Source organism: Amblyomma mixtum, chromosome 2 (genome assembly GCF_055824585.1).
Source record: "Amblyomma mixtum isolate Tamu chromosome 2, ASM5582458v1, whole genome shotgun sequence".
Classification (NCBI taxonomy): domain Eukaryota; kingdom Metazoa; phylum Arthropoda; class Arachnida; order Ixodida; family Ixodidae; genus Amblyomma; species Amblyomma mixtum.
The window spans coordinates 128,848,534-128,872,918 of record NC_143013.1 but is presented as its reverse complement, the minus strand read 5'-3'; the positions used below and the strand labels follow the sequence as shown (position 1 = coordinate 128,872,918).

The 24,385-nt window shown below is 47.2% G+C and overlaps 1 protein-coding gene across 1 annotated transcript in view; it reads left to right on the top strand.

The window, feature by feature from the left end:
* The window catches only part of LOC149360869 (tRNA-queuosine alpha-mannosyltransferase-like), a 495,599-nt gene extending 476,594 nt beyond the window's left edge, over nucleotides 1-19,005 (top strand). Inside the window, exons 4-5 of the mRNA XM_089569413.1 lie at nucleotides 9,058-9,149; nucleotides 18,789-19,005. Coding sequence (XP_089425539.1) covers nucleotides 9,058-9,149; nucleotides 18,789-18,872 — 176 coding nt within the window. The 3' untranslated portion in view covers nucleotides 18,873-19,005. The remainder of the gene's footprint in view (nucleotides 1-9,057; nucleotides 9,150-18,788) is intronic.
* The last annotated feature ends 5,380 nt before the right edge of the window (nucleotides 19,006-24,385 follow it).

Below are 24,385 nucleotides of genomic sequence, written 5' to 3'. Positions count from 1 at the left end.
TAATTCATACTGAAATAATTAATTATCTAGAGGGACACAATATCGTTTTCAAATACCAGCATGGTTATCGCAGGGGTTATTCATGCGACACCCAACTAGCTGTATTTACTAACGACATACGAGGTATGTTAGAAAAGTATCCGACTTTAATTTTTTTTTACGAACACCTGATGGATTTGAAACAAGCGCGCTAACAGCAGCCGACCTTGAACCCTCGTGCGCATGCAGGAATTTTTTCCCGCCTACCGATAGCGTCAGTCGCTGGGAAGCAACGTTTGAGTGAGGCAGTGCGCAGTGCTCTCGTCGCTTTTTTGTTGCAAGGAAAATGGCGGCGCGAGAGGAGCAGCGCTACTACCTCAAATTTGGCCAGAAACTTGGCGATAGCCATGTGAAAACCATTCGAAATGTTCAGGCGGCTTTCGGTGATGATGCTATGAGCAGCACACAGAATAAGCAGTGGTGCAACTGGTTTAAAGACGGCCGCACAACCGTGGAGAGAGAGCCACGCTCCGGTCCGCCATCAACATGCCGAAATGACCAGGTAATTGCCGAAGTGAACGCTGTGGTGATGCGGGACTGTTGTGTGACTATCCGAGAAATTGCGGAAGAGGTGGACATCAGCAATTTTTCAGCACATTCCATTATCACCGAAGATTTGGCCATGGAGAGAGTTGCGGCGAAGTTCGTGCCGAAGCTGCTGACGGTGAAGAAAAAGCAGCTTCGTGTTGAAGTCTCACAGGTGATGCTGGATTCCACAAACAGTTACCTTGACTTTACCGACGCCGTAATCACTACGAGTCTTGGGTGTACAGGTACGACCCGGAAACCAAATCCCAGTCGTCACAGAGGACGCATTCCACGTCACCAAGACCAAAGAAGGCCCGCCATGTGCGCAGCAATGTCAAAGTGATGCTGACTGCTTTTTTGACTCTCTCTGTGTGGCACACCACGAGTACGCACCCCACAGGGCCAAAGAATGACTAAAGAGTACTACAGGAATGTCCTCCATCGCCTACGTGGTGCTGTGCGGCGCAAGAGACCGGAATTGAGGTCAACAAAAAATTGGCGCATCCCTCGCGGCATTGCTCCTGCATATTCCTCGCATTTGATTCAGACTTTTATGACGAAAAACTTGACTCCTGTAGTTCAACAGGCGCCTTACTCTCCTGATATGTCCCCGTACGACTTCGGGCTGTTTCCTAAAATCAATATGCCATTGAAAGGAGCGCGATTTCAGAAAAAAATGGACATTATGGCTGCAACGACAGCAGAGCTAAATTCCATTCCGAAAAGGGCCTTTTCGGAATACTTCCAACAATGGCAGCACCGCTGGGAGATGTATATGGAGCCCCAAGGAGGCTACTTTGAAGGTTATTAGGTTTTTAACGCTCCAGTTATGCCAGTTTTTTTCTTCGGGCAAAGGTCGGATACTTTTCTAACAGACCTCGTATTTTCCACAGTAGGCGCTGGCTTGCAGGTTGACGCAGTACTTATAGACTTTTGTAAAGCTTTTGATCACGTTCCCCATCACAGGCTCTTAACCAAAGCGACAAAATTAAATCTCCATCCAAACGTTATTGCATGGATAAAACAATTCCTCTACAATAGAAAACAATTCACCTCTGTCAACGGCTTTAACTCGTCTTCTGCCCCCGTAACATCTGAAGTCCCCCAGGGAAGTATACTTGGCCCTCTGCTTTTTTTTAATTTTTATTAACAATCTACCGAAGTTTGTATCGCCTCAAATTAGGTTATTCGCGGATGATTGTGTTGTATATCGAAATATTATTAATGAAACCGACCGCCATTCCCTTCAAACTGATCTTGACTCGGTAACGCCTTCGTGTTCCTTCTGGCTAATGTGTCTAAATGTCTCTAATGTGGCTAATGTCTGCATTCTTGTATGGGGAACTACCACACTAAGAAACAGGTTAAAACTGTCCAGGCTCCAAAATAAGGCAATCCGTGTTATAACCCGGTCTGCCTACGATCATCCGATTGCAGCCTTGCTCCATAACCTGAATTTGCTAAGCGTTAATGGTATACATAAATACCAGCTTTGTAAATGTTTGGTTCGTGGCAAACTACAGCACAGTAATTAGCCTATTAACTTTGCTGAGTCGGAAATCAAAGAGAAATCGGTTTATAATACGCGAAATCCCTTATACTGGAAAGTACAGCATTGGAGACTGCAGACTGGAGACTGGAGACTAGAGACTGGAGACTGCTCCGGTCTCCAGTCTCCAAATTGCCGAATTGCCTGCACCGAGTTTGTCTGGACGTTGCCTTTTCTAAATTTTATCTTTATAAAATTGGTGTATCAAGTAGCCCTCTGTGCCCGACATGTGGTGTGCGCGAAGATATTGAACACTTGATTTGCCACTGCCAAATCTTTAATACTCATCACAAGGCACTGTTAGGTGCTTTAGGACTTCGTCAGGACGACCCCGTGCACCTGGAGCATGTCCTTGGACCCTGGACTGATGCAACTTCGGCTGAGCGAGGGACAAAAGCTCTCTTAGTTTTTCTAAGGGACACGGTATTAGTGGACATACTTTGGTAATCATTGTGTGTGTGAGAGTGCGTGAGTGTTGAGTATGTTTGACGTCAGTTTTTTTTTCACCCTCTTCTTCCATCCTCACCTGGAGTAGCATGCCAGGCCTATAACCAGGCAGACCTCTCCATTATCCATTAAAGTCTATTTCCTCCTCCTCCTCTTTGTTAGCCTCCACGTTTCTGCCCCATAGGTGAGTACCTGTAGGATACAGCTGTTGTAGACTTTTCTCTTCGGGGATATTGGTAAACTGCCGTGCATGATCCGAAAGAACCTGCCACATGCGCTCCACCCCATTCTTATTCTTCTAGTTATTTCCCTCTCATGATCCGGATCAGCTGTCAATAGCTGCCCTAAGTAGACGTATTCTCTTACTACTTTCTGCATGGCGCCATCAATGACGAACTGCTATTCTCTTGCTAGACTGTTGAATATTACTTTGGTTTTCTGCATGTTAATTTTTAGCCCCACCGTTCTGCTCTGCCTGTCTGATTCATTGATCATGCTTTGCAGTTCTTGTCCTGAGTGGCTTAGCAAGGCAATGTCATCAGCGAATTGCAAATTACTTACGTATTCTCCATTAACTCTTATTCCCAACTGTTCCCATTTCAGGCCCCGGAATACCTCCTGTAAACGGGCAGTGAATAGCATAGGCGAGGTCGTGTCTCCCTGCCGGACACCTTTCCTTATTGGGATTTTATTGCTGTCTTTATGGAGAACTATGGTAGCTGTGCAATCGTTATAAATATCTTCCAATATTTTCACATAACACTCCTCTACACACTGATTCCGCAATGCCTGCATGACTGCTGAGGTTTCTACTGAGTCGAATGCTTTCGCGTAATCAATGAACACTATATATAGGGACTGGTTATATTCTACGCATTTCTCTATCACCTGATTGATAGTTTGAATATGGTCTATTGTTGAGTACCCTTTACGAAAGCCTGCTTGAGCATTTGGTTGATTGAATTCTGAGGTTGGTGTGACCCTCTTACTGATTACCTTAGTAAATACCTTGAAGGAAACAGACAATAATCTGATCGGTCTGTAATTCTTCAAGTCCTTGACGTCTCCTTTCTTATGAATTAAGATAATGCTAGCGTTTTTCCAATCTCTATGTATACTCGAGGTCACAAGGCATTGCGTATAGCGAGTGGCTAGTTTTTTTAGCACAATCTCTCTCTCATCCTTCAACAAATCTGCTCTTACCTGATCCTCACCAGCTGCTTTCCCCTTCTGCAATGCTCCTAAGGCTTTCTTTACTTCCTCCTTCGTTGCTGGCGGCATGTCCCGTTGCTGTGCTCGACTGCCTCTCTCAGTAACACTCTGATTGCAATCGCTACTGTGTAGATTTGTGTAAAACTCTTCGGCTACTTCACCATAGTGCATATGAATACATCAGTCAACTATAATTAGGGAGTAATTACTCATTGGCATCCACCCGAGCGCAGCCATACGGCTACAAAGGAAAGCTATACAGCTTTCTCAGAAACTTCGTAGTTAAAGTAAAATTCGTCCTGGTCCGGGGTTCGAACCCGGGACCACCGCTTCACCGGAGCAGTCGCCCTACCAATTGAGCTAACCGGAACGGCAAGCTTATAATAGGGCGAGAGCGAATTGATCAATAACGCGACTGCTCCGATGAAGTGGTGGTCTCGGGTTCAAACCCCGGACCAGGACGAATTTTTCTTAAACTACGATATTTCTTAGAAAGCTCTATAGCTTTCCTTTGTAGCCGTATGGCTGTGCTTGGGTGAATGCCAATGAGTAATTACTCGCTTATTACAAATCTACTCTACCTTGGGGGATTCTCCTAAACATTTGACCAACATCAGTTAACTATGAATAACACTAAAATCAAAGTTACAAAAAAAACATGGGAAGAGTGCAATAATAATGTAGAACAATAAAAAGGGAGTATATATGAACAGCGCACACAGTACTCTAGGCTAAAAAATAATAAAAGAACACTGAAAAACTCAATGAATAAGGCTCTGAATAGAATTTTCAATATTTCATTAATCGTGCTAGGAAAAAATGAATCTTTAAACAGATTCATATAGCGCTGATAAGGCCTAAATTTTTTTGCATTGTCTCGCCTAGAGGAAATGTAATGCAGCTCCTTTATGTACACTGCTTTGTCAATACCAGTTTGTTTTGTTCCTCTATATATTGTGAAGGAATTTTAATCTTAGTATTTTTCTTTGTGGCGGGAGTGTTTTCCAACCCAATCCTCAGCATATTTTGGATCCTCTAACTGTAAAATTATAATTTCCTGTTGCAAATCATGCTGCTTCTTTCTGGGCATGTTCTATTTTAGCTGTGAGGTTTTCTGTGTACGGATCCCAGGTTACGTATGCGTTCTCTAAAATAGGCCTAATGCTAGTCATACCAGCTTGTGTTCAGTGATGACGTACAATGCTTAATATTTTGCTAGGAAAATAGAGGAGACGGTGAGCTTCCGCGGTAACTCAAGTCAGTGTGATTGGACAAGTTAAGAGCTTCAGTCAACGTAACTCTGCGGTAACACGTTCTGTGGTTTTCAGTGCAATACTATTTAAATAATATGCATTGGGGAACTTCCTTTTTCTTGGTAAACTGCTCATGATAACATTTTCAGGTATTCGAAGTTATCCGCCACCGGTTGCACCAGATAGCTACTTTTTCTAGGTTGCCCTGCAAAGTAGATCTATTGGCAAGGCATTTTACTGAATGATACACGACACAATCGTTGGTATAAAGTCTAATGTTACATTTAAGACCTGCTACTAAATGGTTAATACAAACCAGAAGTATAAGTGGCCTAAGTACACAGTCTTGAGGCACTCCCGATAGCAACGTGCATTGGAGTTGATATGTCACCGTGTTCAGAACAGCTTGCTAGCTCGCCTATGTTGTGAGAGCAGTCCGGTGACAGCGAAGTGAGCTTTGATTTGTGTGGCGCCTTGGCTTCCAGTAGACTACCGTGTTGGCATGCAGCATCAGTTGTGGATACATTTTCCGGCCCTTGTAGCCACGTTGAGACATAATTTGACCATTTGGGCCAACTTTTGCTTTCTGAGCAGTGGCAAGGGACTAGTGGTGTGCACGTTCTGTTGCGCCAAGCATGAGTTCCCGAATACAATGCGCTTGGGGAGGCAAACTGTGAAGTAGCGGAAATGCCCACCTGACATTAGACCCTCTGCAGGATCGCAGAAAGGTGTCGTCACTTCAGTGACTGCATGTGGTTGCAGTCACTCTCGAAGTCGCTCTGTAGAAGTTGTGGGGTTGGAGTGGCTGTCATCAAAAAGTGATGGCATGGCATATAGGGAACACGCTGGTGGACTAGCCGTTCAGAATACTTCCACAGAAGCATTTCTTGACCCAGTGGCACTGGAGTTTCAAAACGAGCTTGATGTGGCCCTGGAACAAGCGATACACTCCAGTGGGGCAGCTTTGCCACTCAAAGGCACTCGCTGGCCGGGCAGCTTTTAGAGGCTAAGTAAGTCCACGTGATGACAGTAGTGGAAGAAAAAGACAAGCTCTGCGCTGAGCGTCACGTTGCTTACTGACAGCTGGATCAATATCTGCATGATGAGCATCTTGAATTGTGTTGTGACCACACCAGACCCAATCTTGCAAGATAGCGTTCCTTGATAAGTGCCTTGCCTCTGCAGTGTAATCCTTGATATTTTTCTGTGTTTTGTTTCGTTTTTCGCTCGTTTTCACCTTATTTATTTCCTGAGTTTTTCATTAAACCTTCAGTTGTTAGTCAGCACCCGTGTTGTCTTCTCTTTCTTTGGTCCTTTGTCTGTTTAGCGCTGGTCTTCAAGATGAACTACTTCCGACTCGCTCAATAGAGGGTGCTGTTAAATTATACTTCTAAAGGGCCTTGTGTACAGGAAAGTATACAGCAGGTGAGATGCCGAAAGTAATAGAAAAGCTTGGCAAGGAGCAAGTTTTTGCCTTGCTTGCAAGTAATGCTAGCAACATAAAGGCTGTGTGGGCGATCGTAAAGAAGCAGTATCGCAGTGTCACTACGGTGGGTTGGAGTGCCCATGCAGTAAACTTGTTCTTTTCAGATGTGGTTAAGGCGAGAACTTTAATAAGTTGTTAAGAAAGTGAAATGTGTGATTAAGTTCGCCAAGCACTCTCACGTGGTCTGGTCTCTGGTCACTTTGCAAAGAAACGGGAAGGGTGCTGCGATGGAAACCAGACTACCTCAAACTGCCTGCTGAAGCGCTCTGGGCAGACATCAATATGTCACTCGCGAAAGCCTTTTAAAGTACAAAGAAGCTTTGCAAAAAAGTGATCACCAGTGAAGTACGAGAAAGCAAAGAAATCAAAACAACAATATTAGGTGGCCATTTCTGTAGGGATTTGCAGAGCACTTTTGGCATGCTGAACCCGACTGCCCATGCAATCTCTGAAACCGAGTCTCAAAGATCTCGCTTATTAGCCATTCACAAGATCATGTTCGAAGTGTGTACAGAAGTAGAGAAGGTCCTCCCTAATCCTACTCTGACGCCAAATGAGAAATGTGCGCCTTTGATTATAACACACAAGCTGTGGATGGCCTCGACCTGAGCGGCGGAAACCAAATTGGATGGGGGAACGCCTCTATCTTATCCAAAGAAAGCAGCCTGACAATGTGTCTTGTGCTGGAGCACCTAATTATCCAGACCACGCAATAAACTTTAAACAAGAACGAAGGCCCCATGTTGAGCATCTACGTCTGATAATTGCGTCATATTCTTCGCATATAAATTTGCTTGCACTCCCGTCATGGTCGCTGTGAACTATAAACCGGTACGCGTTTTGAAACGTCTTTTATCATGTTTATTGGGGTTAAACATCCCATAGCGACTCAGGCTGTGAGCGCGATAAGGGACGCCATATATAGTGGAGGGCTGCGGTTAATTTAGATCACCTGGGGTTCCTTAACGTGCACTGACATTGTACAGTACATGGGCCTCTGGCATTTAGCCTCCATCGAAATGTGACCGTCACGGCCGGGATCGAAACCACGTATTTTGGATCAGCAGCTGAGCACCATATCCACTGAGCCACCGCTGTGTCTAAAACATCTTTTCCTTTTTAGTCATGGTCAGTGTCTGCTTTTTAGTTTCATTTGGCTGAACTTGTGGGCGTAAAAGCAAATAAAAGGCAGTGCGGGTGAAGACGACAAGCTGTCGGCGTGCTTTGGAACTGGCTGCCGGTCGCTTAGAGCCAGCGAATATAAGTATATATGGCTTGCACTTGACTGTAGCGGCACCCATGACGAATAGATTGAAGCCTGGAGTGCAAGCTCAAACGCACGCAGATCTCGAAAGGTTCGGTAACGGTCCCAGCCAGCAGCATCAGCGGCATGTTCCGTCACTCTACCAGGCCTCCCTCAATAAATGTGGACGACCTTCCACATCTGGTGGAACAGCAGGCACAGCAGGCGGGCAGCGGCAGGGCCAAGTGGAGGGCATGACGAGCTGGCGCGCAGGGCCACAGTTTGCGGCGTTTTGACCATCGAGGCTTTTATCCGAGGTCACTAAATCTAGAAAGTCGTCCGCATTTATTAAGGGAGGCCCGGTAGTCGCAGCTGGTGAACCGGCAGATCGATGCTGCTGGCTGGGCCGGTTGCCAAATCTGTTCCGAGATCCACGAGCGTTCCAGCTCGCGCTCCAGGTTTCAACCTCTTTTTCATGGGTGTCGCTACATGACGTCACGGGCGCTACGATGGTGAACAACACACAGCTTTCACGCTGTAGGCCGGAGCAGGGGGTTATAAGCGGATAATACAAATGTTCAGGCTTTTACGGTGCTCCTCATTCGGCAACATGGTAGCGTCTATGATGTGGTGCAAACCATCCATATGAGCCGCTTTTCATTTCAGATTGTGTGCTGAAAGGAATGACTAGAGAGTAAGTGTACCAGTGCAAGCATCCATGTTCACGAGTGTAACTTGTGTTGAAACAGATACACCACAAAGCAGGATGTGTGCACTCAGAAGAGCAACAAGGAACATGTGTGACCGAGTGACATGTTGTTTTTCTGCATTACAAGGATTAAGCTGTGAAGGCAAAGCTGTGTGAGTCTGGTAGTGGCTCCACTGCACATGACCTATAACTTAAAAGTTGGGGGCAGTGTTTTGCTAGGAAGGCACAAAGTTAAAATTTTTTATTCATTGTTTACCGTTTGTTACGCTTTTGATAGATTTGTGTGACCGCTGACCACCGTCAAACTACACACATGGGCTAGCCTGCTTGTGGTTCAGTATGTAGCACCTGGGGGACTTATTGTTGTCAGACAAGGTTTGCCTTAAATTTTCTGTGAGCTGCAGTGGCCGTAAATGTTGCACTGACTAACCCTCCATAATTGTTTGTTTAGATGTGGTTGTGGTCAGGACGGACCAGGCTGTCGGCCAGTGGCAACACACAGCTCATGGAAGGGAAATGTCTTGCCACTTGTCCACGCATCATTGGTGACAGTGGGGCATCCCCACTGATGCGGCTTGCTTTCCCCCGCAGCCTGCTGTCTGTACAACACGGGGAGGCAGCTGGTGAAGCGGCTACGGAGCTTCTGCCTGCGACCCGAGGCTGCCCGGAGGACAGCGCCCAAGGTGGGTCTCCCACTGTTTTGTGCGTTACCCAGATGGGGAGCCTTCCGCGAGCAGTGTCACTTTTGGCCGAATGGAAAGATGTTGCCAGAGCTACTTTGGCTCTGGAGTGCTTACTACTGATGCCAGTGCTCACCCCTGCCTGGCTTTCACAGCATTCCTTCGGGTCGTGCAAAGGGCGCGATTAGTCCATTCCCAATGAGCACTGAAACTCCACTGGACGTCCTTAGGACGTCCAGGTGAGCTTCAATGTCCATTGGGTTGGCTTGACAGGCCAACCAGTTTCACAGCATGTCACAGTGCGAGGCTTCTGAACCCCTCTCAACAGAGAAATTGAGAAAGTTAACCGCACAAGAAATACCTGTGCAGCTCACCCTTCGTTCTGCACAACTGCAATCTTTCTCTTGTCTTCGCCGATTCTTCTTGCTTCTGATATACCCGCAAAATTGGCCTTGTTAATGCTCTTTACTTTTGTGCAATGAGTGCAGTATATTCCCACGCAATTCAGTGACTTGTATACAAATGAAAACGAAATAGCCGAGGTCAGCTTGGGAGCACCACTATCTGTGGTAGCTTGTTGATTGCCATGCAGTTGCAGCTACTGAATCACGCACAAATCGCCGCAGGCGAAACAAAATAGCTGCAGTTTCTTTTCAGTTCAGTCATATTATTGCTGTCGCCAGTCCACTGCACAGAAACCATAACACACAGTATGCGATCAACGAGTGGGACCTAACATGCCTCCACGACGGTAAAATGGTGGCGTTGTGGGGTACAAAAATGTTCCCACCCTGAAAGCGGAGGCGCGGGCCTCGAAGCACCCTCAAAGCACCCTATATTGGGATACAATTAAAAAAAACAGCAGTTGGTAACACTGGCTATGGTCTATGGCGTCCTGTATTACTACAGTGAACAAAATCAGGGTTTTAAATTTTTACTGCATCAAACAGGCCAGATGCATAAAAATTCTTGATCTTATAATTGTCTCGTGCTTGGTTCTTGTTTTGGTGACAAGAAAAGCTTTTACAACCGTCTACTATTTTTCATGGAGGAATTCTGTTCAGCAGTCCTGAATATGGGCGGAGCTTCAGTGCATTCTTAAGTTATACTCAACTATAAATAGGTGCGCCACCGAGAGACACTTAGGGACGGATGTTGCTTTGCGGCACGTGCTTTTTGGAAGGGGCATGCGACGGCTTAAATTTAAGCTACAGCACCAAAGGAAGGCGCGTTTTCCAAATTCTAAAGAGTGATATAGAAGCTAACTGCTGGCTACAAATATCTGCACTCAGGTACCTAACTATAATAGTGAACTATGAGAAATCAGTTAACCATTTTAGTAATGAGCATAATTTGTCTGTTCTCTTATGTTCGCCAACACCGGCAGAAGTCATCTCGACATCTTCAAAAACCAGTTATAAAATATTTTGGTTTAACTTTGCTGAAACAACCTGTATAAATGCTGTCTGCGGCAAGGCAGTCATTCACTTAGCTTAAGTAGTTCAGCTCTTTGTCCGAGACGGCTGTGGAAGCCGTGCTGTGCTAGCCTTGGCCGTCGCAGGCAGTTTGTTCTAATTCCATGATTTCCCGTGTAACACATTGTTTGCCTTTCTTGGGTGGTATTCTCCCGGTGTCGCCGTTTGCGACATGTCGCATTAGGGCGTGTAACCAGCCGGAGGGACGACGCTTACAGCAGCATGGTCAGTGCAAGAAAGGACCACTGTTTATTGAAGGCACAGCTTTTATAGGCACGAGCGAGAGCGCTGTACCTACTGCGCATTACTGTTGCGCATCGGCGCGATGCAATCACTGATGTGCGGCACTGATACGAACACGACACGTGTCCGTTACATCCTCCCTCGGGAAAGAACAAAATGAGACACTTCAATATAACAGTCACAGTTAGGGCACTTGATTAAAGTGTTCGTCATAGCGTAGCCTCTGTGGTGGCCGGGAGGTCCGAGTTGATCTTCTCACGGTGGGCGACGATGGGATGCTCGACGGAAAATTGTATCCACTTGCTGGTCGAGACGATTCCTCACCGTTTGTAGCAGAGGTCACTCTAGAGGATTGTGCACCTGATTCAGCTGGTGTCGTAGGTTGCTGTGTACGGGGCTGGGAACCCGAACAAGTGTCGTCGCTGTCACTGGTGTACTGCTCCGCCGTCCTAAGCAGATGCCGGCGGTTCCGCCGCAGCATACATTGATGTTTGGTTTGTACCAAGTAGGATCGTGGAGCGCGTTCAGCAACGACCTTCGCTTTACGCGACCAACCAGCAGCATCCTGAAGTCGCACCGTTGAGCCTCTGTGTAGTGCTGCCAAAGGCTTTCCAGCCCTGGCTTGGTGGCGTTTCCTTACTGTAGTACGAGTCACCCTGCCGAAGTCGGGAAGGTTAGAACGAAGTCTCCTTCGCTGAAGAAGCTCACCCGGAGAATGCCCATCTTCCAGCGGTGTAGAGCGATATGCAAGAAGACCAAGCCAGAAGTCCTCCCGGGCGTCGAGGCTCTTTTTCAGGATCCGCTTCACGATCTGCACTCCTTTTTCCGCCAAGCCGTTCGACTGCGGATAACGGGGGCTCGATGTTATATGATGAAAGTCATATGCTCTGGCAAACGTGGCAAATTCATGGCTCGAGAACTGGGGTCCGTTATCCGTGCATACTTCCACTGGTATACCATACCGGGCGAACATGGCGCTAAGGGCTGCGATCGTGGTTTCCGCAGTTGTGTTGTCGAGCGTGTCGACCTCGGGAAAATTTGAAAATGCATCATACGCAACCACGTACGACTTGCCCGCATAGGAAAAGATATCTATCTACTCCCACCCTGTACCAAGCACATTTTGGAACGGGTCGCATTAGCAAGGGTTCTTCTGGCTGCCTGCACGCGTATTTTCTGCACGTTGCACAGCTTTCCACACGGGCAGTGATGTCGCCATTCAGACCAGGCCAAAAAATAAGTGTGCGAGCCCTCTCCTTACATTTTTGCATCCCAAGGTGGCCCGCATGAATTCTTGCCAACATGATTCGTCGCATACTTTTCGGTATGACGACTTTAGTGCCTTTCAGCACTACTCCATTAACGACAGAGAGTTCGTGCGAAAATGGCTTGAGTTCACCTGTCACTGGCTGCCCGTCCACCAAGCATGCTATCACAGTCTGGAGGTAGCAGTCCCGTGCAGTTTCCAGCTGTAGCGACCGCAGCGTTTCGGAGGTGACCATGTAGCCCAAGGACTGGACGGCGTGAACCTCAACGTCGTGTGTTGTGCCACCTTTTTCTTCGCCCTGATGCTTTGTTGACCGTGACAACATGTCAGCGAGAACCAGATGTTTTCCTGGAATGTACTGCAAGACAAAGTCGTACTTTAGCAAACGCAAAAAAAATCGTTGCACTCGTGGTGGCATGTCAGCAATTTCCTTTCGTGCTATCGCTACCAGCGGTTTGTGGTCCGTTTCGATAAGCACGTTTCTACCGTACACGAACTCGTGAAACCTTTCGCAGCCAAAACATATCCCAAGTGCCTCTTTCTCAATTTGGGCATAATTCTTCTCGGCTTGCGTTAAAACACGAGATGCGTATGCTACGGGCCTCCACTCACCACTGTAGTCTTGCAGTAATGCTGCACCAACGCCGTCTTTTGATGCGTCACAGGTAATCTTGGTTTCTCGCTGCGGATCAAAAATTGCGAGAAGGGGGGCGGTGGTCAGGATTTGTGTTAGTTTTTTCCACTCCTGCGCATGGTTTTCCGTCCATTGAAATTCTGAGCTTGTCTTGATAAGGTCACGTAGAAGCGTTGTTCGCTCGGTCAGTCGTGGGACAAATTTACCAAAGTAATTGAGCACAGCCAGCATTCGCTGGACGTCGCTCTTGGACGTTGGTGTTGGTATATTCACCAAGTTCTTGATCAGCTTAGGGTCAGGCGATATGCCCGTTCGGCCTATGATATCGCCAAGGAATCTGACTTCTTTCACCCTAAACTTGCACTTCTGGATGTTGAAAGTCAAGCCGGCTTTCTCGGCGGCTTTTAGCGCTGCTATCAACCGCTCATCGTGTTCTTGTCTACTGGAACCCCATACTAAAATATCGTCAACATATACCAGTACGCCGGGTAAGCCATCAAAGACTTGGCTCATGCTTTGTTGAAATACCTCTGGTGCGGAAGAAATGCCAAAGGGCAGCCGGAGAAAACGGTATCTCCCGAACGGCGAAGAAAAAGTGCAGATCCTCGAAGTCCGCTCATCAAGCGGTATCTGATGATAGCCCGAATTTGCATCAAGGCAGCTGAAGTACTGGGCATTTGTTAAACGGGCTTCCAAATCTTCTCGCCTAGGAAGCGGGAAATGCTGCCTCTTTATGTACTTGTTTATAGCCCTGGGATCCATACACACCCTTAACGTGCCATCTTTCTTCTTTGCCAAAACTAAAGGGCTGACCCAGTCGGTAGGCTCGTTCACCCTAACAAAGATGCCAGCACGTACCATTCTGTCGAGTTCTTTTTTTAAGGGGTTCTTCTAGCGCCACCGGAACTCGTCGCGCTGTTTGCACTACTGGTATCGCTTCAGGTGACAAGACCATACTGTACGCCTGCTGCAAACACCCGAGGCCCTGGAATATGTAGCCGAAATTTTTCAGAAGGTCATCAGTTGCGGTCTTGTCTACGGCACATACCCTACGATGGACTAGCCCCAGAGCTTCACTCGCTTCTAGCCCAAGTATGGCTTGACGCCCATTTTTCACCAAAAAGAACTTCACTGTGGCAGAAGTGTTCCCAAGACGGACTTCAAGCGTACACGTTCCAAAACACGTTATGATGCCTCCGTTATACGCCCGCAGGATCGAATTAGTCGGCTTCAGTTCTTCTGCTCCCCGCAGTTTTTGGTAAACCGACATAGGAAACAAACTTGCTTGCGATCCGGTGTCCACTTTAAAACGGATCGCACAGTTACGAACTTGAGCCTTGACCATCCAATCCCTCTCGCGCTTTGCCGTGGTGACTTCTAGGATGTCAAAGTCCGCGTCTTGCTGTTCTCGCACTTCACTGACCCCGGCTGACGCACAGCAACTTGCGAAATGGTTCAGCTTGTGACACAAACGACACTTCTTTCCAAAAGCTGGGCATTGCTTAGGTTTGTGCCAGCGGTTGCACTTACGACAACGAAACTGTTTTTTTGCTTCTTTCCCTTCTTTCGAGGGAGCCGCGCGCCTCGAAATCGCGTCGACACTGTCGTCCCCTCTGTGCCAAACTTCATTCCGCTGTGCTAGCGTCTCTGCTGCTCTGCACATTTCCTCTGCTTTTTTCAACGTCAGCTGGTTGTCCCGCAGCATCTTCTCACGTAGTCGAGGATTACACGTGCCAAATACAATCTGGTCCCTTATCATCGATTCTTGCAGCGTGCCAAAGTTGCACTGTGCCGCTTGCTTTTTCAAGTCACGAACAAATTTTTCAAAAGGTTCTCCCTCCGCTTGCTTTCTTGAACGGAATACGTATCTTTCATGTACTTCATTGCTAACTTCGGCACAATAAGCATCAAACTTGCTCACCAAGGTGCTGTAGTTCGTCTTGTCTTCATTGTCGCCAAACTGGAAGTTGTTGAAGACGTCCAAAGCGTCGTCGCCAGCGATGCTCAACAGGAGTGCCGCCTTGGATGCTTCCGATTTGGGCTGGTCCTTAGTCTCTGTCGCCTGCAGAAATAACTCGAATTTCTGCTTAAAACGCTTCCAGTTTTCTGTTACGTTACCAGTCAGCCGCAATGGCTCTGGTGTCTTCAGCAGGTCCATAGCACACCGGACGCAGGGTCGATTTCCATAGGCCTCAAAGGGCCACTTCTGACACCATGTAACCAGCCGGAGGGACGACGCTTACAGCAGCATGGTCAGTGCAAGAAAGGACCACTGTTTATTGAAGGCACAGCTTTTATAGGCACGAGCGAGAGCGCTGTACCTACTGCGCATTACTGTTGCGCATCGGCGCGATGCAATCACTGATGTGCGGCACTGATACGAACACGACACGTGTCCGTTACAGGGCGGGGCCTAAAAAAGTGCGTACAGTTGCTCGAAGAAGCGGAAAACACCGCCTGCACTTTCGTTCGCGGTGCTTTCATTCACTCTGAGAAGCGACAATTTACCACTGCTGATTCACTAGCAGCAGTAGTTTCGTACCTTTGATAGCAAGAACATTTGCCATCACATGACGTCTAATGTTCAAAAACATTTGCAAATTTTATATAAACTCGCTTTACTTCATTTCAGTCTATAAAACACCGCGAAAAAGCTCCAAATCTATTTTTGTTTCGTTCCGGACGGTTGTGCTAGGTTTCGGCTGCGTTTCGGGCAGTTGCAGACGGTAGCAGTGTAGCTGGAGGTCCCATTAGGCTTGCGCGCTCCAGAATCGAGAGCGTATCTCAAAAACTAGGCTGAATTGCAGCTTAAACTTTATCGTTGAAGCAAGGTAAGTCATAGCAAAAAGCAACAACACCAGTACTTGCCGGTAAACATGCCGACCGGAATCACAAGGACTGCTGAATTGGCTGCAGCGGGCGGCTCTCACCTGGAAGGACGCCGCCATGTTTTCACGCTAAGGGCGCAAAAGCCGCAACTGCCGATTGCCTTCGTACGCGAACGCTATTTCCCCATTAGCATTCTGCGCATGCGCACTCTGGACCCGCTATGCACGCAATTACGCAAAGCCCGCAATACTAAAACTCTCTAATGTTCAGTTGTAGGTTTGTAAAAGTCGTCACATTGCTTTAAATCTTCTTTGGCTCGTGCAGAAACTGTTTCGTTGCACTAACGTGCATTAAAACGCCTTGAAGGGTCATGTAGCCGAGAGCGCAAGCGCTGCCAAGGCCATCTCGTCGCAGCGGGCAACGTCTACTTCGGCGTCTGTTTACGACGGCGCAAAGTAAGTTCGCATGGCAAGTGGCAGTCCGGCTCAGCAGATGGTAGCCACAGTGCTGTTATCTTCGACAGCCGGTAATGCCGCCGACAAGATTCGTCGGCCAAGGCAAACTGGTCGCGATGTCCGCGGACACGCCACTCTTCTTCGCAACTCAAAAACCAGGCAAGGAGAGTGGGATCCATGGCGTCTAGTATCAATTTCGTAGCCCGTCGCCAGCGCAAATCGCTTCAGCGCATTCCGTTGTTAGACTAAGCGTAGTAAATTGTGGTGACGTCACGATGACGTAACAGGAAGGCAGATCTGTGTCGTCACACCGCCGTCACCGCGGCTCGAGCCAATCAGCGAAGAGCGAATGCGACATGTCGCAAAAGGCGACACCGGGAGAATACCACCCCTTGATGACAGCAGTGTTCTCTAGGTCAAAAGAGCAGTTCCTTGCATTGCGTCTTGGGGTTAGTCAGAGACACTTTTCCAAGCATTTCACCTCAAAAAAACCTGAGTACCAGGCCGGAGGACATCTTAAACCCATTAAAAAGCTGGCGGGTACCTGGCAGCACTGAGGATCGAACCAGGATCCCAAATGTGAGCAGATGCTTTAACCTCCAGGCCACTGCACGTTTTCTTTTTTTCAACATGGTATTTATTATAATAACGATGTTTTATGTACATGAGCTATCTATAAACATTAAGAAAGCAGTGGTACATCGACACACATGAGCAACGAAGCACGAGAAAAAAGTCAATTCGGAGCACATAGCTAATATATCATAACGCGACATATCTAAGCAACACAGAACTAGAAAACAGGCAATGAAAAAAACAGCACTAAGAGTGAGTATCACTCCAGTTCATACTGAGTTTGGGCGTACAATTCTTCTAGATATAAAATCATTCTACAGAAATGTTCTTTAACAGAAACAACAGATTCACAATGTCGGTCCATCATGCGTGTTTTCCACAGGCTCGGCAATCCAGTTAAAAATAACATATCTAAGGGCTCATCAATAAATTGTAGTGCAGTGTGAAATTGTACAGAATGTGTCGTCAGATTAAGTCTTTTTTTTTCAATGTTCGTTGCATGATATCCGAGAAGAGTATTGCTTCTTTACAATTGATGAATAAATGCTGAATTGTTTTAGGAGCATCACAAAGGTGACAGTTCACCATAGACACGAAAATACCCCCTTTTTCTCTGCCCATGTTTTAAGTCGTAATGTCTCAGTGTGTAGCTTAAAGAAAAATGATTTAGTACATGGCGGGAGAGGCAAAATACACAGAGCGAAACATTGGTGTAGGAAAGAGCATACAGATTAAGTCCTTGTACAACCGTCTCCATGACATCGAAAGAAGGAGCTCTGGGGAAAAACGAACATGAAGGAAACAAACAGACAAATACACCTCATGCATGAATCACCACAAGCATGGATGATCAGAAACGTTAGAAGACACAATGGTGCTCGATAAAGCATGAGCTAAATTTACTTGCAGGAATGCACGCATTGTTGGGTGTGTAGTGTCCCAGAAAAACATGAAACGTGAAACCATCTGCCGGATGTACACGTGGGCTAAACAGCGCCTACGGGCCGGAAAAGGTTATCTTGTCTCATTGATTCAAAAGACGAATTCCACACAAAAGTTGCAAAAACTCTGTGGAAACGTTGGATATTTAGTCTTGTGGAATGAATAATTTGCAGTACATAATAAATTTTAGTGGCGAGAAACATTACATGCGGTCGCCGTGCCAGAAATCGAGAGACCATGGGGCACAAAAGTCTAAGCATAGCGCTGAAGAGTTGGCATGCGGTCTTTCAAGTAATGTGCACTGTGCTTATAGGCACTCATAGGAACGCCAAAGTACTTTGGTGGCGTACGTGTCCATTGTATACCAGCATAATTGGCAGGTGTCGTTCCCCACATTCCTCACCAGAGACTGCAACTCTTTGAACAAATAATTCGATCTTCGCACACTGATCTGAAGCCTTCCATTAAACGAATAATCTCATCGATGCTTGGCATCAGAGCAGAAAAACGCGAGGTCATCTGCATAAGCTAATACCTTCAGTTCGTGACCCATAATACGAAAACTATTGTTGCACTGTTTATAACCTTTAGACGAAATGGCTCCAAGTATAATGCGAACAGAAGCGTGGACAGCGGGCAACCTTGTTTCATAGAGGACTGAGAATCCGGAAGGTGAGACCTCCTTGGAGCTGTCACCCTTTCTCCTTGATCTGGAGTGCCGAGGAGATTTCTTGGTCTTTGACTTCCAGGCCACTGCATGTGTCCTGTCTACTGTTCTCTTTTGTGCCTGTAGCACAGTTCTCTTGAAACACCGCAGTAGAAATTACAAGACATGACTGCAGAGGCAATGCACATATTGCTTTATCTGCTTATTTCACCTTTCCATCTTTAGTCACACACTCGCAGGCGAATATCTGCCAGTTTAGATGTGTGACGCATCTCATTTACTCAGCCTGATTCCCTTGGCATTTGCTACACTGCAGGAACCCAATGAACAGTTGCCATCTTCCCGCTGTGATGCATACAGTATGAAATAGAAGTAACACGTGCGATTGCATAGGACGGTGGGGAAAGATGCAGACAACCCATAAAAATCTTGGGAGCAGTCATCGATGTCGTGCGCTGGTAACGACTGAGTTGTTTTATTTCCTGTGTTCAGAAAGAGCCTGTTGAGATCGTAGCAAGCGTCCTGGTTGCATTGGGTTCCCATTTGTGTTGCAGCTGGACCATGACCGCTGCAGCTGGAAGTCACTGCGGCCGTTCTACCGCGATATGCTGCTGGCGTCACCTGGCGTGCCCAGCTGATGATGCCCATGCATCCTGTGCCTTTGTCCCAAATGGACTCCATTGTGCCCAGCTTTCATTCCTCATTTCCAGGCATGCAAACTCCCTTTTTCTGGGCTGTGTGGACAGCCTGCCAGTCAGGACCTGCAGGCAAAACCTGGCCACCCACATCAGTCATTTTCACAGTGTCTGGCCTGTGTGGTGCAGCGCTCGCCATTCTAGCTGCTTCAGAGTCCGGACGTAAGGTCAAAAGGCAGTCAATCGTTGCGTTCAAGAGCTACCTAAAGGTGCAAGAGTGCTAAAATGTTTGTAGTGTTCGCTTTGGAAAGGGTGTTTGAGACATAGCTATACATGGATCAGCATGATAAGGTAGTCTAAGTTTAAATTTTAGTTACATTTTTCTTTCAGGTTCCGTTTTAAATATCCTAATGACGTCCATGACATGCAGAATTATATTGCGCGAAGCGTACGAAAGCTGCAGTATTATGGCTGCTTGCTCACTCCTGTCTTCCCGGCACTTGGGGCAGGCAGGTATAACAGTTGGAGTGTATTAAAACAATAAAACAGCAATTATATGGCAGTTTTCGTATGACTCATGTGACCTCATCTCGTATGCCACAGTCACCGTTTAGGTGGTGAAACTGAAAACAAAATGTGAGGAGAAATTAAATATTGTTTACCGGGCTCAAGTGGATTCTGCCCGCAAGGTCATGTTTACTATAGTCTCATCATTCCAAAGAACATACTGAAGAAACTCTTCATTTTAGTATATTGTAATTTGTAATCTGCTGCAAACTGTGTGATGTACACTGGCTCGACAAAGAGCAGCCCATACGGCAATAAACACCAGTCGTAATTATATAACTCGAAACAATGGTGTCGTCCTTTGTGTGTGTATCAGTTTTCTGGAATTGGTGGTGCCAAAACCCGGGACTAAATGCTGTAACGTTCCGTGACCACTGAGGCCATCAAGTGCCGGCGACATAGCGAATCCTGGGCCATCACCAACGATCCTCGAAGGTGCAACTGCCTTAGACTCAACGGTTCCAAGAACAAGGCCTAGACAAGCCACGCCTGGCGCTCTATGAACGAGGCCTAAAGATGCCACACTTGAAGCCTATCTCGGCACTACGACCACGACCGATACTATGAAGGGGCTACAATGGATCACTAAAAAAGAAACGAGAAGCTTTGAGTTATTTATTTATTTATTTATTTCGGAATACTGTCAATCCCATCTTGGGATTTTTACAGGAGAGGGCAAAACATACAAATACACGTTCAGTGCTAACTTTTTTTTAAGAGTAGAAAATAAAGGCAAAACATGCAATACAAATGGCAATAATAAAGCAATCATGTCAATCAAACTGATGATGTCACTTGATTACAATAAATACACCGAGAAGAGTACTGCAATACAAGAATACGAGCAAGGTTATGATGAGAGGAATGAAAGTACAGAACTCTTAGCGAGGGTAATAAATTTGTCTATGGTGCGCTGGGCTGTGACTGACGGATTCAATTGATTCCAATCTCGAACAACTTGTGGAAAAAAAGAATGTTGGAAAGTATTACTGCGACAGAAATATTCTTCAAGGGTGAGTGCATGCTTGTGACGTGTTCCTCGTGTAGTGTTTATACGAACAAAGTCTGTGGGAGACATCTTTAATGCATTATTAAGAAGTAGATGCAAAAAATTTAAACGGTGTAATTTGGCACGGCTGGTCAGCGTGTGAAGCCTTGCCGTGCGTAAAAGATCTGTGGCTGAATGCATGCGGCCGTAGCAGTTGAAGATAATGCGCACGGCTTTCCTTTGCACCATCTCGAGCGTATTAACGTTGTTTTTAGTGTGGGGGAACCAGGCTATGTTGGCGTATTCTAAGACCGGACGGATAAAAGTGACGTAAGCAAGAAGTTTTGTATCGGATGTAGAATGACGAAGGGCCCGTTTAAGGAAAAATAACTTGTTCAATGCTTTGCTGGCTATGGTTTGAACATGCGTAGACGAGTTTAAGTCAGAAGTGATGACTCCACCCAAGTAACGATATTCGGTCACACTACGGATATCCATGTTATTCCAAGAATACACATAATATAATTTACACTTTTTTTTGTAATAGACATAGAGACAGTTTTTTCAAAATTAATTACCATCTGCCATTTATTACACCACTCTGCAATTTTTCCTAGAGCATTGTTAAGCATTGTTAAGACTGATTTCTGAAGCGGATTCATCTTTAGAAGCACAAGGAGACGAGAAGGCTTTGAGCGTACTTTCAACAAGGCTTAGTGACCTTCAGACACACCTTAACGAGGCGGACGCTGCTGTTGAAGTACTTGAGCAAGATGAAGAAGCCGAGGAGAACTACACACGCACAATTGCGTACAATGACAGAGTAGTGACCTACGTCGCCATACTTGACGAGCAAGTAGGAACTCAGCAGGCGAACGCCTGTCCAGGAGTGGATGCCAATCGGGCAGCTCGCGACGGTGCCGAGAGAGTTGCCGGCTCAAAGGCCAAGCTGCCGCAGCTGGAGCTGCAGCAGTATAGCGGCACCGCTGCGGAGTAGCAGCCTTTCTGGGAGCAGTACCAGCAAGCGATCCACCACAGTGATGTCTTTTCCAACGGGCAAAAATTCCTGTATCTGCAGTCGGCGCTTGCTGGGAGGGTTGCATCTGTGGTCGCCGGTATTCAAGCAACAGGGGCTGATTACGCCACCTTCATCGAGCTTCTGAAGGAGTGCTTGACCCAACTGCTGGACTGGCCGATGATACGAAGGGGCAAGAGGTAAGAGACCTACATTGCCTCCATGACCACATGCAACGCAACATAGCCGCTCTCACGGCGCTTGGCGTTAAAACAGCTACGGAGCAATGCTTACATCCACACTGCTATGAATGCTGCCAAGCGACCTGGTCATTGAATACCGCAGGCGTTGTTCAGCAGAGGAGGAGGAGGATAGCCTTTGCAAGGTTTTCTCAAAAACAAACTGAATAGTCGGGAGAAGGCGGTGTGGGCTAGAAGGCCAGAGCCCCAGTGGAATCCATTTCAAGAACAAAAATCTTAGAGTTTCGAAGGCGCCAGTAGATTTGCTTTCTTTCGAAAGTAATTTGAAAGAGAATAAGCCCTGTGCATTTTGTGCTGCCAAGAATCATGCGACTAAAGGGTGCGTTTTCTCTTGAAGAAAAGGGCACTTTGTCAGTCTGGTCGATGCTTCTGCTGTCCTCTAAGAGGACACACTGCGAAACAATCTCAGAGCAAAGGAGTCAAGTGCAAGGAATGCGGTAAAAGGCACTTAGCTCCAATGTGGGATCCTGCATGGAAGGCAGCTATAATCGGATGCAACTTAATGTGTCCCAGAAAGGAGTGGTTGAGGTTAGCTATAAAATGCTTGCATTATGTAGAGTACACGCAACCAAGCGTTCATGCCTCGCACAAGACGTCAAAAGCGAGGCGATAATTTGCAATACAATTTTAAGAACTCCCGCTTCCGCGGCTCGCAGTGACCAGCGGTGCCGAGCTTTCGGCCGAATCCGCGCGAATTGCGTCACGTAGCGCTCTTTACGTCAGCAGCGGAATGCCATCATTGGTTGGCCGCGCCAGCGCCGTCGACGCCAAACCAGTTTAGGAGGCGTTCGCTCCGCCCCCTGGGGAATTCCCGCGCGCGTCGGCGGTCGGCAGAGGGGCCGAGTGCGTGGAGCCGGCGGCCCGACATTTAAGCGTGCAGAAAGTGACGAGAGGAGAGGGAAAGGCGCGAAGACGCGGAAATTCAAATTTTTACTGCGAATAACTCAGCTTCCGCAAAACGCATCAACGAACGACGTGCGCGAATGACGGCGAAGGTCGACCGACGGAGCCGCGCTCGCCGGCGGCTCCGCCGACCACCTGCGCCTCCCCAGTGACGTGACGCGTCGAAGTCGCGCACGCGCAGATGTGTCTAAAATTGTTCACGGCCATGGAGTTCTTTCCTTCCTCCATGTTCACGGCGCACGCTAGGCCCAGTGTTGACTAGCCTAGTGAAGCTTTTCGCTTCAAAAAAAAAAATTGCTGGAGGTTATTTGTGACGTTGCGTCCTTTAGCATCCTAGGCATATCGCATCTTTTTTGCGACCCTTTTTCACAGCCATTTTAAGTCTGCAGTGAAGTTACGCCACAGTGGTGATCTGGCATAGCTGATGTTGCCTAACATATATGAAAGATGGCGCAGCTAGTTACGCTTGAGAAATGGATAGGGTGATTACATGTGAGATCGAAGAAAGCATGGCTGCTCGATCACTTAAATTTATTTTAATTTCTTTATGTATTGTTGCCTGAACTAGAAAGAAGAGATCTACAATTGGTTTTACCCCAATTTTTTTCTTGGTGAGTACATCAAGCACACATGGCCCTCTGCCGATAAGGTTAACAACAAATACCCACCAAGAACAAAAAAAGGGCTCCTACCCTTTGACTCTAATCACTCCAAACTAGTCAAGCGAGGTATTGCCTAGGCTTGTTTCCATAACGCCGTGAAAAAATGTTGCCACACCGTGTCAACCAGTGTCACAACGAAAGCCCAATGTCTGTCTGATGCAGGCTTCCCAGCAGAAATGTTGAGAGCGGTTGCTGAATCCGCATTAAAGGAGGTGAACGGCATGGTCAAGAAGGGAAACAATAATGCCACTGATAAAAGGAAAAAAGCCCAAGTGTCACCCACACTTCGCGCAATTTTAAGCGTGAAGTTTCCAGACACCTTTAGAGCGTGTGGGGGCAGCGGTCTCGGACTCAAGGAGATGCCCTCGACTCAGCGTGGCAAGCTCAGCGGAGACCAGCTACCAAGTGACAAGAGGTTTTTGGGCGTTTGGTTCCTTGCTGTCTCCGGTCGCAAGCCAGGGAATGGGTCGGAGCCAAAGGTTCACAAAAAAAAACAAAGTTTATACAGCAAAGAGACGATACAGAGGATCTCACAATCACTAGTACAAACACATACAAAGTGAAAACGATGCAACTCGTGCAAAGTTAAACTCGAGAGAGAATACAATACATAGGGAATATTGCACCTAACGTGCACTAACACACTAGAGAGGCAATCAAACAAAACAATTTGTTCACCGGGCACTGCGACAGTCCGACGACCAGAGGTCCACGACGATGCCGTCCCGCAGACTGGCGCACGCTGCCTCGTTGGTCCGTGGCTGGCCGAGTGGTGTGGTCCCGGGAGTCAAGCGGGCGCGCTTCTCCGAAGCATAACGGCGGCTTGGACTAATCTGATAGCGGTCAACGTCCTTTTTTTTATAGGCTCGCTTCCATGTCTGTTTGTTCTACGCGCCAGAGTAGGCGCGCACATACACACAGTATCAGGTGAGCGGTCTCACTTCCCTCTTCACACAGGCCGCGCGTCCCCATTGGTCAGAGGTCGGGGGTTCCATCTCGAAGGTTTGGGCTAGTTCTGGCATGGCGCCGTCCCCAACTTCCGAGTGCAGAGGAGGGGGGCATGTCTTAGCGCACGCAAGGCTAACCCCTTTTCCCCCGGTCAGCAGTAGAAGCGACTCGGA